Source organism: Natator depressus, chromosome 24 (genome assembly GCF_965152275.1).
Source record: "Natator depressus isolate rNatDep1 chromosome 24, rNatDep2.hap1, whole genome shotgun sequence".
Lineage (NCBI taxonomy): Eukaryota > Metazoa > Chordata > Testudines > Cheloniidae > Natator > Natator depressus.
Genome location: NC_134257.1, coordinates 9,486,961 through 9,507,810, shown reverse-complemented (window position 1 = coordinate 9,507,810; position 20,850 = coordinate 9,486,961). Strand labels below are relative to the sequence as shown.

Genomic DNA, 20,850 nt, shown 5'->3' with positions numbered 1-20,850 from the left:
ATAGTTGAATTAAAATGAGTAAAACATGTATAATAGAATTTATTTATGGTAAATATTTATTAGGTTATCTGGTGCATTCCCACCAGCTAGGCTAGGATTGTTTCCTGCTACATGATTGTATGTGTCCTCTCCAATCTGGATTTAAATAACTCAACCAATTGTGCTTTTACCAAGATCCATTGGGTGATTATTCCAGAGTCTAAGTAGAACTTGGTTTTAAGACATTTTTCTTGATTGTCAGGTTAAGAATACCTTTTCATCCCATTATTCTAATTGTATTGCCGTAGACCATCCTAATCTGTCAGTTTCACAAACCAACACACCTATGTAAAGTTATAGGTAGTTTAGAGATGTGCAGACCAGTCATAATGAATTACTTACTTTCATTTCACCGCTGTTTGCAAAATGTCCATGAATGGAAAGCAATTTTCTCAAATTTATTCAGAATTATTTGCCAAATGTCTACACATAATTATTGATCTGTAGCTTGTCTGTCAATGTTCCTGATTAGAATTCTTTTGATAAAACACAGTAGTTCATATCTGGAAAATTCACAAGTTTTATGTACCCTCTTAATTCAATTGCTATACTATTGACAAGAACAGGATGATGAAAGAACTATAGTATTCCCTAAAATAGGGAGTGTTTTTAACAAAAACATTCACCTTTGCTGATTTAAGATTCTCCCAACGAGTTTCAGAGCCCATTCACCACCTTTCAATAAATGGAACATATAAGAAATGATCCTGCAAGATGCAGAGTGCTTTGAGAATGCCCTCAGCACCTCTTAGAATTGGACCCACACTTTTTCCAGAGTGCTCCAGTTGTCATTTTCCACTTAATTGAAATGTAGAAGTAACAAGCTTTGTGAATCCTCTGCTGATGGACGTAGAGCTTCTGATCAAGTCATGGGTTCGGTTTCCTTGTTCAGATCTTGCATTAAGACATCCTATTTCCTACAGCAAGAAGAAAGGTGGTGAATGGGCTCTGAAACTAGCTGGGAGAATCTTAGGAATTGCTGATTAAGTTTCCCACCACTTCTGTGCGGAGCAGCACCTCTCTCCTACATTAATTTCAAAGTAGTCTGTCTCTGGATTTATGTATAAAAGCATCTATAATCCATTGTATATTCATTTCCTGCATTTAATATTCCTTGACTTGTAGTTCTAACTGTACCTGCTGGTCAGGTTGCAGAAGAGACTGTTATTGAAGAAGAAGAAGATGATGATGATGTAGAAGAGGAAGAACATCCACCAGTGAAGAAGCAAAAAGTTGACCCAAATGTAAATGATTTGGAGGAAAACAAGGTAAAAGTTCCTGTTTATAACGTTCATAGAAAGTGGGTGCAGTCTAAAGTATCAGGAAAGGAAACTCCACTGAACTGAGAATGTGGAGTTTCAAGTATTGTTACAAAATAACACTCAATATAAATGATGTGGCCCAAGTTGATTTTAAATTTAGTCAATGATCATGCCTTTGCCATTTCTGAAAACTCTCACTATAATGTTTCCCATTCTTTCTGCTCAATCTGTATGATCAGTTATTAATATGCAATACATGAATACGACCTAACTCTTATGTAGTGCTGTTCATTAGTAGATATCAGATGCTTTACAGAGAAGGTGAGTATCATTGTCCCCATTTAAGGGGAGGGAAACTGAGGCGCAGAGAGGGGGAAGTGACTTGTATACTGTCACCCAGTGGCAGAGCAGGGAATAAGAACCCAAGTCTCCTGCATGGCAGTGAAGTGCTCTGTCCACTACTTGCCCCATGGCCTAGTGTTAACAATTGAGTCACTGGTGGTGGAAGGAAGATTCTCTTCCAAGTCGCTCTTTGTGTAATGTTGTCAGTTATTTTTTGAGCCCAGGCTATTGAGTTGAAGCATTGTACTCTGCTGTATTATTTTGAACTCCCTCTAAAACTGCAGAGATAAGACCCAATGTGAGACTGACCTCTCTTCACATTCCAGTTGCAGTTTTAAAGAAAGTCGGATAACTTATCCAGCACCCTCCATTTGGAAGGATATGTACTTTTGCTGGCAGAACTTACCTTTTGATTTTGGGGGCCACTAGGTGTTCTTTTTTTGTTTAGTCTATTTTTCTATCCCTCTCCCCAGTTGCCAACACTGTTGCTTTTGCATCTGGATTATAGTGAAATATGGAAACCCCACAAATCCCTCCTTATGGGTTCACTTATACTAGAGAACTGTCCCTATCCTACCTTGCTGAAAAGACCAGCAGACAGATTCTGCCTTAACATATACCCTGTGCAACTTGATTTCACTTTAACATAGGCCAGGAATCAGCCCTTAGGTGATAAATCTCAAACAGGGCTGGGTTGTACCAATGAGTAGAGGCAAAAGGCTTTGTATCCCTATGCCCTGAGACATCCATTATCTCTCTATGCACTTGGTCTGTCCTTTCTTACCTGTATCTAGGTATTGTTTATGAGTGCTTGCATCCCAGATACAGGCTCAAGCTGCTGACTCATCTGGGCATTAGTCAGAGGCTGTCTTGTTTTGTAGGACGATAACGAAAGGGAAATGTTACAGCAGCAGTTGCAAGAGGCAAACCGAAAGGCGCAAGAATATCGAAGCCAGCTAATGAAGAAAGAACAAGAAGCAGAGCAATACCGGCTAAAGCTTGAAGCCATGGCAAGACAGCAGCCCAATGGTGCTGAGCTTACAGTGGTTGAAGAGGTTGCTGAGGTGGATGCAGTTGTGGTATCATCGGAGGAAATGGAAGGGTCTGCAGCCACTGTGGTGGAAACAGAGCAGCCTACTGACATTGCTGTGGAAACTGTAACGGCGTAACCTGTGGGTTACCAACTCCGTTTTAAAAGGAAAAAACATTATTTTAAAGGAGATGCTGTTGACAAGCAACATTGTGAGCTAAGGGGTCTAATGAAAACCCTCCATGCAACTGGAATATTGAAGAACTCAACTGCTTGTGTGGTCCCATTCAGAGGGATAAAATCTCTCCTGCAGCTCATAACATTAATTTGCTTTGAACACAAAGCCAAAGGTGCTTTTATAGTTTGATGTTGAGAGAGAGGTATTTTTAAAAGTACCCTAATAAATTTAGCCAGCAAGTGACCAACAAGCCTATTTTGTGACATAGGTCTATAATGTGGGAGGGAAGGGGATGGGGGTGGGGGAGAAGAGAAGTACCTCATTGCCAAAGTAGCTGGTAATAGCGCTCAGCTGCCCTGAATTTACTGCACTGAAAACAAATGTTATGCAATGACATATTTGCACCCTTGTGTGTAGTTCTTATCCGATTGGAAACCACAATTTGGAGTCTCACAAAAACAGTCTGTTTGGGGGTATAAACTTTTCATTAAAAAGCTGGCTTTTATTGGAAAGCAAACGTCGTTGCTGAAATGAAAACACTATTGACAACATCTTCCAAAGCCCTTTGAGAGAAGGTGGAAAATGGATTGGTCTCTGTAGATAACGTTTGTTTCAAAAATGAATCAAAAATACAGTACTCCTACAAGAACAAAGCACAGGCTAAGTTTGCATGAGCTCTTTAGCATTTAAGCAATTTGAGATATCAGGGAATATTAAAACTGCCTTTTTTTGGTCTGTCTTTGAAAGAGCTATCTACATCTGAACCCTTGACTACCTAAAGGGATACCAGGTAAAAATTAGACCCTTCAGTTTTATGAAACTTGGTCAAGTTTTCTTTTTAGCATTTTTGTGCTATACAATGGCACCAACTCTGTTTATGTATGCAAAATAAAATGTCTCTGAAGTTTGTGTTCTAAGACAGTCTGGGAGGTTGATATGCTTCTGTTTGGAAGTGGGTAGGCATCTCACATCTTTACTAATCAAAATTGTCCATTTTAAATATACTAAAATGTTTGTTTTTTTTAAACAAGTGACTGATCTTACTATTAAATGTTTATGGGTGTTTTTTCTTTACTATTTGCTTGCAGACCCATAGAGTAAAGAAGTTACCTATATCTGTTGCCAGTTGCAGGCTTGGAGATTGTATTTTAAAGTGAGAGACGTGTATCAAATGCAGAACTGTCTGTCTTTTCTGGTACAGGACTGAAGCAAAATTATTGGAAGTGCTATGATTAACTGTGGGAACTATTGTTTATGGTATGGTAGTCTTAATAAATGATCATGAGTAAAGCAATTTAAATTGAGGAAAAACTTCACAAGAATGTAGCCTGACCAGTTTGCTGCAGAGTTTAGAAAGTATTAAATCACTTCGATCTTGAAAAACTGACATGCCACAGAAACTGATACTGCTTTCTTGACAAGTTTTGAAAAATTGGTCTTCCCTTTCCAAGGCAAGTATTGTTAAATTCATGGCTTCAGTTTGCATAATACAGTCTCTCCTGCTTAAGTTCTGCTGTTTGTGAGGATTGGCAGTATTCATGGTGGTAATTCAATTTCATGGTTGCAAAGGTCTGTCTTGTATTGTTTTTTCCGTTATTTCCAGCAGTGTGTGTCCAGATAATGTGGCTTTGTGTTGATACAGATACCTCTTTCATTACATTTTTTTTGTAGCAGACATGCCCAAGTTAAGACATTTGAGATGAATGGTGCAGACTTTTTTTAGTCTACAAAGATACTAACTTCTGGAGTCCTGAACTGTAATCCTGGGCATGGTCATAAGTGAAAATGAATTGGCCTCTGTGTAGTAGAGACTGGTTCACATCAGAAAAGCATGGCTCAAGTTCATAGGATAGTGATTACTCAAGAGTGCTTTTGACTTGATCGCAGTGACATTGCAGGTCATGTCTTGGGACGAGCTGTGGAGGCCTATTTGAATCAGGTTTTGCTCTGTGTAGTAGTTAGTCTCTCGCATTAATGAGCATGAGATTGGCATATATTTAAAAAAATGTAACTTCAGCCTGTCTTTGCAGCTTGAATCCTATAACTATCTATTCTGAAGCAGTAGCATCCAAATATTTGATCCATTTCCTGTTCAAAATGAATTGCCTCTGCTCACTCGGGAAATGTGAGGTGCTTCAATCTTTCACATAAATTATTTTTGACCATGCATTTTGGCCTAAAAGTTCTCCATCTATATATATTGTACCAAATTCTACCATTACACCCATGCACCCTCATTGTCTCCACTTGGATTGAATGGTTGAAATAGAGCAGAATTTGGTGTATACGTCCACACTGCAGAGTAAATGTGTAAGTTGTATTTATTCTGTACATACGCTTACAGTGCAAAGCTTCTTTTAGATAGTGCAGATAGTACATTGTGCCTTTAGAAATGAAGGAAGAACTATCCATTGTAATGATGGATTAATATAAATCAAATAGTTTTAATTTGGTAGTCTTATTAGAAAAAGAAGTTTCCTGATTAGGAGATAAGCATTGTTTAGTTTTCATTTGAAAGAAAGAATTGTAGAAGCTAGGTCTCTTCCAACCCTGTTTGGTTACCAGTCCATATCCCTGTCAATACAGGGCTACTATATTTTTTGAGGTTTTGCTCAGTCTCGTGTTAAATGGCACAAAACTGGGGTATTTGCCAGTTAGACTTTGGAATAATTTCCTTGTTGATTTCACTGTTGGGAGTTTTTCTTCTTGTCTGGATGGACTTCTTAGGAACGGTTTATTTTGTCGAGCTCCCCATCTTCCCCCAAAGAGATTGTTGGTTGCTGGAGTTATAAATCAGTAACTAAGGGATCTTACATAGTCACTCTGATCAAATCTTTGCCTCTGTGCAGTTTCAGTGGAAGCCATGAGAGGTACTTTGACTCCTTGTTGGTAGAAGATAGGAGAGTCAAACTCTTCTATTTAAATTTTTCCTCTATTTAGTTCTTGTGGATAGAAGGTAATGGTGAAGAGGCCCAGACTTTTAGAAACAAGCATACGGCTTTGGACAGCAACTTCAGAATGAGAAACAAAAAGAGCCAACTTTCTTTGATCAAGCCAGTCACGGCTAAAATATCATTCTATGAAACTTGGTAGTGCCCAGATTCCTCAACTGGGATTGAGGACGTGTTGCAGTAGGTGCTGTACAAACGCACAGAATGCAATACCTACCCCTAACTTTTAATCTAAGAAAGGACAAGCCAAGCAAAGGCTGGTCAGCGATATAAACCCAGTTAAAATAGCCATTGAAAAGAATTTAAATGAAACGAGGTCCTTTTTGGAAAGTTGCATTTCACCAAATTCTAAAGTGTCTCCTTGGAGATGTGGTGGATGTAACAAGAATCGAAAAGCAAGATTCAGCAAAACATGCTGTCAGTCCTCTCACAGCTTGATTGGGGATAGGAAAGAAACTGGTTTATAAGATGGAGAGGGGGAAGGGGGGGAAATGTGAGCCAAAGTTATGAACAGTTTGTTGGAAAGAGTTTAATAACCTGTAGTCTTATGGACACTTGCTATTTGCAGAACATACAGGTAAGAGTGTAATCTGCCATCCTGCAGAAAGACATTATAGCAGCAGTGTCAGTATTGTAACACAGCACACTGAGTTCAGTGCCATCTTGACTCACATTTTATATATCCATTCTAAGGCAATAACCTATAAGGAGGGTGGTTGCACCATTTATGCATATACCCAAAGTAGGAAGTGTCCAATATTCATCTTTCTTTTAACATAGTGGCCCAGAGTCACCCCTGCTATAAGCCCCCTAAAATCAATGGAGTTACCAAGATGAATTTGGCTGTGTTTTCGTCACTTATTGTAGTGCAATTCAAACTTTACAGTCCATAAATTTCAGAAACATTTCCTGGTTTTTTTTCTCTGAAATATTGTGCAATTTAAAGAGATGCCCTGGCAGTTCAGTCCAAGCAGAAATTGTGTGTGTGGTGTGGTTTTTCTTGTTTAAAACAGTTGGCTAAGTTTTAACAGTATTTTAGTGGTTGTTTTCACTAACCGCTTTAGGAAAGACTTATGAAACTACTTTCTTTGTATTGTAAAAACTACCATGGGACTTACTGGTTTTATGTATCAAAGTGCATTTATTTATAAGCAGTGTAACTATTTATAAAAGACTTTATATCTTTTTCCAAAAGATGTTTTGAGGAAGGCTTTAATAATGGATTTTTTAAATTAATGAAAGGTTAAAGAAACAGGACTCCTAATTATTTTACATTGTCACTATATACGTCAATCCTATAAAACAGAACCAGTGTTTCCTCTGAATTGAAAAATACATTAATTTCCTTTGGTTTGTTTTCTGTACATGTTATAATTGTCTGAGCTGAAATTTTTTATTGTACACTGTGAAATTGCATCACAATGGTAATCCAGAGAGAATTTGATTCAACAAAATGTTTAGATTTAAAGGGACACTGTCAAGTTTAAAATTATATTTGCCTGAAAATTGTGCCTACTGTAGTTACTTGTAAGACCTAAGATTACAATAACTGAAAAGCTGGCAAAAAAAAAGTCTGCATTTGACAGCACTTTGTGTATAGTCATTTTAACTGTTTCCCCTGTGTTTCAGTTTTGCTTAAAAGACCCTTCTACTGGGAAACAGAACGCCTCCTCTCTCTCTCTCACATGCACGCACTCTCGCTCTTTTTTTATTTAAAAAAAAAATTCTGAATATACTGTTTGAGGGGGCTGGGATTTAAAAATGAGTCAATTTTTTTTAAAGAAAAAAGCACAGTATTCTTTTAATGTTGTATGGTGTAAAAAATTCACCATTTTGTGTTTATATTTTAGAAGTTTTCACACACCATGTCTGAATTAAGACTGCAGCACATGATAGATGCCCAGCATTCAAAAACACAATTTCCAGCTTTTGTACACCCTTATCCATGGCAGTTATATGATGAACGCTGGCTTTTGAACAGAGAGGCAGTGCTATATTCTGGTTAAGGCAAGCCTAGGTGAGGCTACATAGATATTTTATGGGTTGTTCTTAAATAAGGGACAGGGGGAAAATGTAGAGATTTGTCTTACGCCCAGATCCTGCCAGCCCTTGTGCATATGAGTGATGTTATGCAGGTGAATAGTCCCACTGAAATTATGCCTGGGTGTTTGCAGGATCGAGGCCTGCATTAGCTCATCTCCTCCAAACCTCACAGATTTTTAATAGAGCGATAAAGGATTACAAAAAGTTTAAAAGCCTAAAATAAGCCCTTCATCTTAGCCTGTGTGCAGAAAGGGAGCTATCTGTACATAGCACTTAATTAAAAAAAGAACATAATCCTCCCACACAACCTGCCTGAATTTCCAACTCAAGAGACCAATGTACAGGTTCTGTCTTATTTTTGGATTTGCATTTCTGAGTGGGAGAGGCAGGAGAAATTTGACTGGTTTCAAATGAACATGATTCAAAACTGCTATTTTTAACTTAATTGGTTTCTCCTTTTTTATATTAAGATATTTTTAGGTGACTAAACGTTACCCTAAAGTAAAAGAATCCCAGAATGGAAACGCAACATTTAGCAATTCAATGGGTCTGCACACACAGTCCTTACTCAGGTAAAACTCTTCAAAATCCATGAGATTTGCCTGAGTCCTGACAGTAGGGATTAGGTTTTCACCTGCAATCTAGTTTAATTCACATCCATTTAACATTCCTCATATGAGGTGAACATGATTTGGTTGTAATTGGGATAGAAGTTGAGTTGTGCCCCGTGTCTATTTCTACATCAGGGTTCCATTATTCTAAACAGTGACTTAAACTTTGCAAAACTTCTCCAATGGAGAGGAAAAGAACATTAAGCAGGTTGTGTAAACTTTAACCAAACTCTTAGATTCCTTTAGATTTTAAATAATAAATGCCCACCCAAAAAGCTCTTGTGTACTCAGATGGGAAATTTCCTATTGGGGAGTAACTAAAGCTGTTCTGGTATAACTTCCCTGTGTGGACACATTTTTATTGTAGAATAGTGTCCTCACAGGGAGTTACACCAGACCAGTTATTCCACTGCAGCTATGCTGGGAAACTTCCCCATGTAGACAAGGCCTTAGGTTACATCTACACTGCAATAAAAGACCTGCTGCGTGGCTGTGGCTGGCCCAGATCAGCTCTCCTGGGCTCGGGCTGCAGGGCTAAAAATTGCTGACTATGTGGCATAGCTCCAGCCTGAACCTAAACATCTATGCTGCAGCTGTGAGCCTGAGTCAGGTGACCTGGGCTCTGAGACTTGGTGCTGTGGGGTTTTTACTGCAGTGTAGACGTACCCTCAGTCACTTAACAAAGACCTCTTGGAGTTTTCCTTTACTCTGCCACCTTCACAGCCTGACCAGTGTTCCCTGGCTTATCTTGAGGCTTGCAGTTCTCTAGAGAGAAATGCTCAGATTCTGTAACCTTACCTGTATCAGATCAGAATTTTTAACATCCTAGGGGTTGTGTGTATATTTATTATCAGTATGGCAGAATGCTATTTGCCACTTCATTGCAAAAACTCCATTACAAATCCAATTAGCACTGTGATTAAGCATTTAAGTGCCCAGAATTGTAAAATTCTTAATAGCTTTATGTACAGGATGCCTTTAGAAAGCTTAAGTATTCTTTTTATATTTAGAATGTTTTCAAATGTTAAATTTAAACGTGTGTGTATATATACATTTTTGTACCATGTTTCCTAATAAAATGCCAGTCATGTATATGCTTGCCTTTTTTCTTACATTCAGTATGGGTTACTATAACATTTGTATCTGCATTTGAGATTTTATTCAGCATTTTGGTACTGTGATTAAAAATCCCATAGGACTTTTTTTCCCCTATGAGTGTATTTCTGAACTTTCAGTAGCAAACTGTTTAGTGTTGCTGTGAGCTGTTAAACGCTTTTCTGTTCCACCCCAGAGGTGGCTGTATTTTAGTAATGAGTAAAGCGATCCCAGATCTCCACATTCCTCTTGGACTCTTGAAGAGGAACAAAGTGATCAAAAATCTCTGCAGTATCTCTGCCATGCTGTCAGATTACCTCCCCAGTAGTCAGAGGGGTCAGAACTAGTGCCCATATCTGATGCACAAAAGGGTTGTACTTTCACACTCCACTCAGCACTGGAGTGTGAAAGTACAACCCTTTACCATCTACCCTTCCACAAAATACTCAGGCTGCTACAGTCCTTTGAGAGTAGGAGTCAAGTTTTGATCCCTATTCCCTTCTCCCCCATGGATTTGCTCAGTAAGTTTCGACGAGGTTTTTAGCTTTGTATAGAACTGGTATCTCTCACAGCTGTACCATGAGGCTTAATAATCTAATGTATTTATTTCTTCAAATGTTTAAAATCCTTAGCCCACGCTCTCCTCTACAGTCTTGACAAAGAACAGGGAAATGTGGCTTTTGCAGCAGGTCAACAAATCTGGGCTCTGGGAGACCAAAGCAGGAGAGGGGAATGAATTACAAAATCAAAGCTGCTTCATGGAGAACGCCCTCTTGTTTATACCAAAAGTCTCTGCAGAGCTGAACTGTAGCAGTGTACCATGTGGAGAGAGGGAGTCTCTCGAGACAGTTTCTGTAGCACTTTTAGGCTGCAAATCAAAGTATATTAATATGTTTATTACATGTGGATTTCTGCATGATTATGGGTGATTTGACCTCAGTATTAGACTGAGGGCTGAATTCTGTTCTGTTACATAGGTGTCAAGCCACTGACTTTAGAGGAGATACTCCCAGATTTACACCTATGTAGCAAGAGAGCAGGCTTGAGCCCTGGGCTTTTCTGCAACTGATAACTGCAGCAGCCTCACAACCTCCTTGCAAGGAAAGACTTCACAGAAAGACTATGTGGCAGCTAGTGTGTTTTGTTAAGAGATTTCTGTGCATCTCATTTTTCATACACTTCTAAATGTCTGATTCCTAACAAATGGATCCAGGTCGCAGAAAATAAATCCTGTCCCTGATGTTTTAAATGATGGTTTTGATCTGATGGAGATTATTTGTTTTTGCTCAGAAGAGATTAAACCCTGGGGAGCCACCTGTAGTTAGAATGCCCCTAGTATTGGATTTGTCTGGTTTCAGAGAGGCTGTCTGCTCAACGAGAGAACAAGGAATAATCTTTAAAATTCCAGGTGTACTGCCTCTTTTGCAGTGAAGTATTGACTAACAACTCACATTTTATGGGTAGTTATGATCCATTTCGCTTCTGCTGCCACATTGATTTATAATAGCTTAGATGTTCAGCTGAAAATAATTATTTTTCCTGAGAAACCACTGAAGAGTAGCAGCTTGCTGCCAGAAGATGAAAAGCGCAGGGTGGCTGATCTAAGCATTTCCTGTCCCTCCATCAGTACGTTAACAGGTTAGATTTCAAGGAAACCAGTGCTCGCTCAGAACACTAAAATAGCCAGGATTGGCCTCCAGCATAGGCAGCGTCAAGCAAAAAGGCTTTTGGCTTCCTGCTACAGTATGTCTGTAGACCTCTGCTGCCCAGCTGATTCATGTTGGGAAGGGAGGAGAGGTAGGTCAGAGCCTCACCATTGTTTCATACCTTTTGTCAATAGGTGATAGAGAAACTCAAGAGAAGAAGCGCTACTGTAAAGCACCTGCCTTTGTCCCAGCGTGGTGCTGCCGCAGCCTGCATGACTCTCTTTACCTTGGCATTGAACCTCACCCCAGAAGTCCCAAATGGTAAGAGGTCCTACCCCAAATGCGTGTGAAATGGTTCCTAATATTTTGGTCTTAACCAGTCTTTCCTCTGCAGTCCAAACATCCATTCAACCAGAATCCAGGAGACCAGGCTGTAGGATCCAGCAGTGGAGGGGAACCACGGTTAAGGGGCAGATCAGCTAGAACGTCAGGGCTGCTCCCCTGCAGTGGAAGCAGCGGGGTGGGTGGCAGAACTGAAAATGTAAGTCCTTTCTCACCTCACCATTGGAGTCAGGGCAGCTGCAGGAGGGGAAAGGGTTAAGAAGTCAACTTGCCCACCCGCCCAAGACCACCCCAACGGTGCACTGGCAGTTGGGTTTAAGGGGCAGGGAGTGCTACTGCAACCAGATCCACTCATGTGCTCCTTGGCATGTATCTTGGAAAGGAGGGGTAAATAGCGCTCCTGTACCTATTTGCCCCAAAATTCTTGTGGCGTGTCCACACTGCCCCAAATCCCTCACCCCTTACAAGCCCCAATCATGGACTAAACATCTATGAATCACGCTCTACTGGAGCCACCCTTTGTCCCGGGGGACAAGAGAAACAATTATCCACTGTTCAAAAGAAGACCAGGTTCCGCTGGACAGAGACAAATGGTGCCAGCATTTAATGCAGTTGACTGTGCTTTTCCAAGAAGATTGATCTTGGCTAGCTCAGGCAACTGGTAATTTGATGGGGAACCTTTCGCCTCTAAGGCGTGGGTTTGTATCTAAACGGTGCAGCAGCATTTCCAACCCAAGCTTTCAAGAACCAGGAGTCAGGCCCTCCCAAATCATCTGTCTGGCTTTAAAATAATGAGATTTTAAAATACACAGGGTGGGGGCTTTTTATTTGCCTTGTGGTTTTTGAGTAGTTAGGGCTCATATTCTTTTTTAGCATTTCTCTTGAATAAGGAGAGCTAGAAACTTCCCTTTTAAAATATATATGTAAAAAATTAAAGCTGAGATTCCCACATAATCACCTGACTCCAGAAGCTGGGGCTTTTAAGAAAAACCTCAACAATCATGAGCGTTTAGCACCACAAAGAAATCCAGCTTGGACTGTGCTATTTTCTGTAGCTAAAGAGATGTTTGTTTTCCAGGGCCTACTGAGATTCACACTGTAAAAGGATTTCAAATGTTGCCCACCAATGTGCTAAAAAGCAGTTGGGGAAAATGATTGACTCAAGGCGAAGAAATCACACACAAATATTCAGACACTGCTCCTCAGAGCTGAGTGGTTTCTGGAAATGCAATGCAAGCAAAAACGTATTGCTACCAACCAATGATTCAGCTAGCCAGCAGAAGGCCCCAGCCCTGCAATTGGACCCCTGTACTCACACATGGATGTTAGCTGCTCCTGTATAACTGGGAGCACAAGTTATGAAAAACATCTTTCCTTCTTTTACCCTCCACGGTATATAATGTGTAAACCCAGAATTGGGATGTAGGAAATCTAGGTTCAAAGACCAGGGTGCTCTCTCATCGCATGACCTTGGGCACATCACTTTCAATCTGTGTCTGTGCTTCCCCATCTGTGAAATAACACATCACCGTGGTAAAGCCCTTTGGAGAGCCTTGGCGGAAGGTAGCTGAAATGTGTTGTTTAGAAACCAAGAACTTGGGGCAGCTTTAGAACAACCAGGACTTTATTGCTAAACCACTCCTTTTGGGGGGGGGGGGGGTTAAGCATCTAGATTTGACTTTTGGTTTCAGATTTAAAAAAAAAAAAAAGAAAAATTAAACCATCAAAACAAAGAACGGCCATGTCAGATTTGTAACTGTAGTCAATAAACATAAAAAACTTGCCCCGACATTTCACCGTGAATAGTTGGAAGAGCAAAGGTGACCACCCAAGAGTTTAACGTGGCTGGGGAGGAAAACCAAGCCACAGCTACTCCTATCTGTGCAGCATACGTCCAACCTGTGGACAGAACAGAAGTTATCGCCTTTGATAGTACTTTGTGGACCACCTGGGAGTTAATTGTCAAGTTACAATGTGAAGACAAGTGTTGCTCATTAGTGAAGGGAGCTATTATCAGAGTTGCTCAGAGACTTGTGAGGAGATGTAAGTCCCTAGATCTCTAGACCTTGGTGACCTCAGTAGGTACCAGGGTAATCAAATCTGGAAACCGCTGCCTGGTCTGACTTGTTGATTCTTATCCCATTTCATCATCCCCATCCCTGTGATTCTTGCACAAAGACAGAGGTTGTAGGATAGAATGTGCCTTAATTGGATTAGGTTCAACACCACCGGCTGACTCCTCATGTGGGATGACTATGTGACTTCTTGCTAACTGGCCAACTACCCCATCCAGATTTTCTCCCTTTCTAGACGCAGGAGTGTTGGCCATTCTCAGGTCCCTCCCTAACCTTGCATGGGCCAGCGAGACTCTACAGGTGTACAGACTGCATCCCTCAGTCCACCTCAGAGCTGCGAGAACGAGTGCCATCACAGCCGGCAATGGGAAGGAGAAGCCAAGGAGAGCATCGTGCCCGGTGTAACCCAGATGGGGGCTAGAGTTCGGGCGCCATGTGTTGTCCTCACAGAAGGACAAAGCTTCCCTTCTTCCCTAGTGGGACTTGACTGGGGGTTGCATGAGCAGTCAGAGGGCTGATGGTCAGTGCCTGTGGTTACATCCTTCCAGCCAGTAGCACATGCCTAAGGGCTTGCTTTGACCTCAGGGCAGCCACCACCAGGATATGTTCCTATGTGCAGGTAGCACGTTGCCTTGAAAGCGAGAGTCCTGGCAAGCTATGCAGGCCGGGCCTCCTGGGTCATGGGAATCCATGCTCTCCGTTTGTTAAGAGCCCCCCTGCAGCCCCAGGCTCGTGCTCAGGGGAGGCGGTAATCGGAAGTGTCTTTCTCCATGTAGTCTGTCCAGATGGAGGAGGGCATGCTCCGGTATGGGTCCAGCAGGATCCGGAAGCAGCGGACAATCAAAAGACCCAGGAAGATGAAGAGAAAGAAGACAAAGATAACGGCTGCCTTCTGCTCTAAGGTCAGGGATGGGGTCGGAATGGGCTGGGCAGCTCCCGGCACGGACAGGGTGCTGCTGAGGTCGTCCTCTGCCATGGTGAGGAGCGACGGGCCTGGAGGGTCGTCACTGGCTACTTACTGGGCCTGCAATCAGAAAGTACCTTCTCACTGATAGATCCCCAGGGCACTAAGCAGCCCCATCCTCAGCCAGGGCAGTTTAGTCCCCCAGGGCTTTGCTCAGCCTGGTTTCAAGCATCCCAGGCACTGGGGCTCCCACCTTTTCCTCTGCGCTGTATAGGTGGGGAGTGGCCCTGTACCCAGCTCTAAGGATCGCTGCAGTGTAGGGAGCCATCATGGCCCTTCTGCTACCTCCAAGCCCAGCAGCTGGGGCAGAGGTGCAGCTGGAGGGAGGAAATGGGGCATCGGTGGGGTTTCCTGGCTTCTTCCACCCCACTGGGGGTAACAGCTCATCATGGCCACTGCCGCTGGGTAATTTAGAGTTGCCTCCGTACTCCCTCAATTATAATCCCCAGCTCTTATCTGGCACCTTTCAGCAGCAAAACGTTTTGCGTGGAGGGCCAGTATCATTAGCCCTATTTTGCAGATGGGGAAACACTGGATTGTTTGGATAGGTTGGATATTAGGAAAAACTTTTTCACTAGGAGGGTAGTGAAACACTGGAATGCGTTATCTAGGGAGGTGGTAGAATCTCCTTCCTTGGAAGTTTTTAAGGTCAGGCTTGACAAAGCCCTGGCTGGGATGATTTAGTTGGGGATTGGTCCTGCTTTGAGCAGGGGGTTGGACTAGATGACCTCCTGAGGTCCCTTCCAACCCTGATATTCTATGATTCTATGAAACTGGGGCACGGCACAGGGAAAGTGGCTTACCCAAGATATCCGCGCCCCCCCACCCCCCATGACAGAGCTGGGAATAGAAACCAGGTCTCCTGATTCCTTGTTCTATCCACTAGGCCATGCAACCTCCTTTGTGGCAGCAGGAGACACTAAGGTCTCAGAGGAGTTCTTTGGCCCGCTGCTGTTAATTTTTAATCCATTTTGGAACAGCGGGGAAATTCCAGAAGACTGGGAGAGTGCTACTTGGAATGAGCCGGGTAGGCCAGTTGGTTAGCTTCACTTCAGTCCTGGCAAAATAATGGAAAAGTTGATACAGGATTCAACTGATCCCCTGTTAGAGGATAGCAGCACAATTAATACTCTTCAGCATGGTTTTATGGAGAATAGGTCATGCCAAACAGACCTGATTTCATCTTTTGAGGAGCATACCTGTTTGGCTGCTACAGCTAACTGCATAGATGTAACAGACAGACTTTTGTAAGGTGTTTGACTTAGTACAGCACCGCATTCTGATTATGAAATGAGCCCCATGCAGTCTAAATCAGGCAAAAGTTCAATGGATTAAGAACTGGGTAACTGACAGATCTCCAAGTAGTTGTCAATGGGCAATCTTCATCACCTGGAGGGGGTTCAGCAGGAATCTGCACTAGGTTATTCATCAATGATCTGGAAGTAAATATAAAATCACTGCTGGTAAAATTTGCACATGACCTAAAGATTGATGGAGCGGTGGATACTAGTGCATCCAGAGCAGTCACACGGCACGATCTGGATCGCTTGGTAAGCTGGGTTCTTTCCACCGAACTGTTTTAATACAGCCACATGCAAAGGTATCCACTGAGGATCAAGGAAGGCTGGCCATGCCTACAGAGTGGGGGGCAGTGTGCTGGAAAGCAGAGACTGTGAACAGGATCTAGGGGGCGCAGTGGACAAGCTCTGGCCATGTGCTCTTGGTGTCATGCTGGGGTAAAAGGCTGATGCGATCCTTGGATGTATAAATGGGAGGAATGAGCGGAGGTAGGGAAAAAGAATGAGGAGTCCTTGTGGCACCTTAGAGACTAGCAAATTTATCTGGGCATAAGCTTTCATGGGCTACAGCCCACTTCATCATATGTATGCAGTGGCAAATACAGTGGGGAGGTGATTTTACTTCGGTTTGTGGCCTTAAACTGTATTAAAAAAAAAACCACCCCGTTATCTTCTGGGCATAAGCCATTATCCCCTGATATAGAACAATGCCCGTCTCCCACACCCAGACGCGCTTTCTGCGCAGCTGTTGCACGCACGCGATACGCTAGCACACCCCTCTGTGACTGAGAGTAAAAGAGCTAAGGTAGTTAGGCACCCAACTCGAAGGGCAATTCAGGGGGTTTGAGGCACCTGTCTCCCTCAGCTTCCTTTGACAATAGCCTGTAGCTACATATTACAGACACCCACCCACACACCCCGCTGGAGACAAGGGCTACATGGAAATGTAAGGTCCGTGGACATTTCCGAGTAACCGGTCTCTAAAGGGGACTGAAAATTAGTAAGTAAAATGAGATCCAAAAGCGTCATGACCGAGAAGGCAATGGGGCTCTATCGTTCTTTGGTGCTATTTTGTTGGCGGGTGTAAAGCACTGTGGGGAGGCGGACGGGGGAGACAAGCAATTTAATGCAGGGCCCTTGCTTGTGCTCTGCTGTTTATCTCAGCCTTTAGCATCATCTCGTCTTTCCACGCCGACAGCCTGGGCCGTGGGCTTGGTTTGGGCGTAGAAGGGTTGGGGAAAGGTTGTTTGGGGTGTGTTTAGACCCAATCTCACCTAACCCCAGCGGGGATCCGCGGGGAAATGTCGTTAGGTCTGTGCTCCATCCCGCCTGCCAGGGGAGTCTGTCAAGTGTTCTGAGGGTAAGAAGCTCCAGCAAAGTAGGAATGAAGCTAATAGGAGAGAAGCCAGTTATTGGGGAGTTAGGTGGAGGGAACAGGTGACTACTGGTGAGTGGAGTGGAAGGGGCGTTGACAGTCAGGATTCCTGGGTTCTGTTCCCACACCTCCACGCCTGTCCCAGAGATGGGAATAAGATCCTGACTCCCTCCCCTGCTGCTCTAACCACTAGGCATCCTCTCAGAGCTAGTGGTTAGTCGGGGGGCTTGGGAGGCAGGGCTCCTGGGTGCTCCCCACGGCTCGGGGAGGGGAGTCGAAGGGTTAGGAGTCAGGACACTGGAGTTCCACCCCTTGCTCTGACATTATGTGCGCCCTAGGGCCAAAGTCCCTACCCCACTTTTCTGTGCCTCCCCAGCAGGCTGGTTACAGGATAGCACAAGCAAGTATCTGCCAGGCCCTGGACGGCCAGGCTGTCATGTGCTCTCCCGATAATGTCACAGCAAACCTGGTGGCTGAACTTTGTGACTTTGTCCTCACCCATAACTATTTCACATTTGGGGACAATGTATACCTTCAAATCAGTGGCACCGCTATAGGTACCCGCATGGCCCCACAGTATGCCAACATTTTTATGGCTGACTTAGAACAACGCTTCCTCAGCTCTCTTCCCCTAATGCTCCTACTCTACTTGCGTTACACTGATGACATCTTCATCATCTGGACTCATGGAAAAGAAGCCCTTGAGGAATTCCAGCATGATTTCAACAATTTCCATCCCACCATCACCCTCAGCCTGGACCAGTCCACACAAGAGATCCACTTCCTGGACACTATGGTGCTAATAAGCGATGGTCACATAAACACCACCCTATACTGGAAACCTACTGACCACTATGCCTACCTACATGCCTCCCAGCTTTCATCCAGACCACACCACACGATCCATTGTCTACAGCCAAGCTCTACGATACAACCGCATTTGCTCCAACCCCTCAGACAAAGACAAACACCTACAAGATCTCTATCAAGCATTCTTACAACTACAATACCCACCTGCTGAAGTGAAGAAACAGATTGATAGAGCCAGAAGAGTTCCCAGAAGTCACCTACTACAGGACAGGCCCAACAAAGAAAATAACAGAACGCCCCTAGCCATCACCTTCAGCCCCCAACTAAAACCTCTCCAACGCATCATCAAGGATCTACAACCTATCCTGAAGGACGACCCATCACTCTCACAGATCTTGGGAGACAGGCCAGTCCTCGCTTACAGACAGCCCCCCAACCTGAAGCAAATACTCACCAGCAACCACACAACAGAACCACTAACCAGGAACCTCTCCTTACGACAAAACCCGTTGCCAACTGTGTCCACATATCTATTCAGGGGACACCATCATAAGGCCTAATCACATCAGCCACACTCTGAGGCTCGTTCACTTGCACATCTACCAATGTGATATATGCCATCATGTGCCAGCAATGCCCCTCTGCCATGTCCATTGGCCAAACTGGACAGTCTCTACGTAAAAGAATAAATGGACATAAATCAGATGTCAAGAATTATAGCATTCAAAAACCAGTTGGAGAACACTTCAATCTCTTTGGTCACTCGATTACAGACCTAAAAGTTCCAATTCTTCGACCAAAAAAAACTTCAAATACAGACTCCAAGGAGAGACTGCTGAATTGGAATTAATTTGCAAAGTGGATACAATTAACTTAGGCTTGAATAAAGACTGGGAGTGGATGGGTTATTACACAAAGTAAAACTATATTTCCCCATGTTTATTCCACCCCCCACCGTTCCTCAGACATTCTTGTCAACTGCTGGAAATGGCCCACCTTGATTATCGCTACAAAAGGTACCTACCCCCCCCCCCCCCCCCGCTGGTAATAGCTCACCTGAAGTGATCAGTCTCGTTACAGTGTGTGTGGTAATACCCATTGTTTCATGTTCTCTATGTATATAAATCTCCCCACTGTATTTTCCACTGAATGCATCCGATGAAGTGAGCTGTAGCTCAAAAGCTTATGCTCAAATAAATTTGTTAGTCTCTAAGGTGCCACAAGTCCTCCTTTACTTTTTGCGGATACAGACTAACACGGCTGCTACTCTGAAACCTGTTCCATCTCTAACTCTCTTGGTTAGAGAGGGCTGGTGTCATACCTATCCGTAGCCCTGGCTGTGCTGACTACTGACCGACGCACCTCTGGGTTTAATCGTTACTCCCCTGCCCTGGGGAGGTGGAATTTGGCCCAGCGTAGATGGTATGTAGAGCAGGAAAAACATCTTTCAGCTATAACTTTTTCAGCAAAAGATGCAGGTTTGGTGACATCAGATTGTTTTGTGAGTTCATGGAGCTTTCATCAAATTGTTCATTAAAAACAAAACAAAATTACACCCCTCCCCCTGCAAAATGTTTTGATTTTTTTGGTTCAAAACACCTTTCTATTTGTCAATTTCTTTTAATTTTATTTTAAATTAAGAACATAAAAGTGCTTGAAACTGGGAGTTGAGCAATTTGTTTTGGGTCAAATTAAACATTGTGCTTGACCCAAAATAAGTTTTGTGTGTGTGTGTGTGTGTGTGTTTTTTTTAACTTTATGATTTGCCAAAAATTTCAAAACATTTCCATTTTCAGTCTGATCTGAAATGAAATATCCCCCCAACTTTTCAAAACTGCCAAAAATTCAGGCATGTGTCCAGCTCTGATTGGAAGCTGTTTGGGACAGAGATTTTCCTTTTGTTATGTTACAGAGCTAGTGCAAGGGGGCCCTGTTTCTTGACTGGGGTCTCCAGTTGCTACTGTCATACCCCTAATAAAGAAATGATGACATCTGTGCAGCCCAGAACACCGCAAACAACTGCCTTCAGTGTAACAATGCACTGGTTGGGCCCCTCCCAAAGAGTCGTGGGGGCTTTACAAGGGTCTGATCCTTGCTAGAAGTCCACTGATGGTACCAAATATTGGCTCAAATCCTGCCCATCGCAAGATGCCTGAGGAAAGACTGCAGGATCAAGCCCTTAATTACAACCCCCACAAATGATTTTGTGTACAGTCAACAAACGCGAGCCAATGAGTCAATCCATCCTCAGCCAGAGATTAATGAGTCATGGATGCCTGCACAGAACTGTGCAGATTCCAGAGCAGCTCGTCCCATCACCCTGAAAGCAAGGTTCTTAAAGATTTGATTGGTAATTTTCCCTATAGTTGCTAACTCTCCTAAAGCGCCTTAGGGAAAAGTGGGAGTTGAGCGGGCTTGGATCTAAAGTATGGCTGTAATCTCCAAGGCCTGTCTCTGCATGGGAGGCAGTGTAGGGTGCTAGCCCAGAAGCATGGTTCCGAAACATTATTGAGAAGCCCCAGCCAGGATCAGGACCCCGTTGCGTCACGTGCAGAAAATGAGAGAGCCCCAAAGAGTTTGCAGTGTAAGTTTCATTGGGTGTTTGTGCAACGCCTCGCTCCAGTGGGGTCTTGATCCAAGACTGGGGGTCCTAGGAGTGCTAAATGAACAAATGAGGGCGAGATGGCGCAGTCATTTAGACAAGGTCACGCAGCAGCTCAGTGCTGGAGTCACAACTAGAGCCCGAATCTCTTGAGTCCCAGACTAGTGCCCTCCCCACTAGGCAATGC

The 20,850-nt window shown here is 43.2% G+C and overlaps 1 protein-coding gene across 3 annotated transcripts in view; it reads left to right on the top strand.

Moving 5' to 3' along the window:
* The window catches only part of GABPB2 (GA binding protein transcription factor subunit beta 2), a 33,234-nt gene extending 14,159 nt beyond the window's left edge, over nt 1-19,075 (top strand). Inside the window, exons 8-10 of one of the 3 annotated variants that reach the window (XM_074938265.1) lie at nt 1,165-1,307; nt 11,392-11,518; nt 14,391-19,075. In XM_074938265.1, the coding sequence (XP_074794366.1) occupies nt 1,165-1,307; nt 11,392-11,518; nt 14,391-14,515 (395 nt within the window). In that variant the 3' untranslated portion in view covers nt 14,516-19,075. Of the gene's footprint in view, nt 1-1,164; nt 1,308-2,524; nt 3,107-11,391; nt 11,519-12,617 lie in introns of those variants that run through there. The other 2 variants (XM_074938268.1, XM_074938264.1) reach the window with 2 other exon arrangements.
* Nucleotides 19,076-20,850: the final 1,775 nt, after the last annotated feature.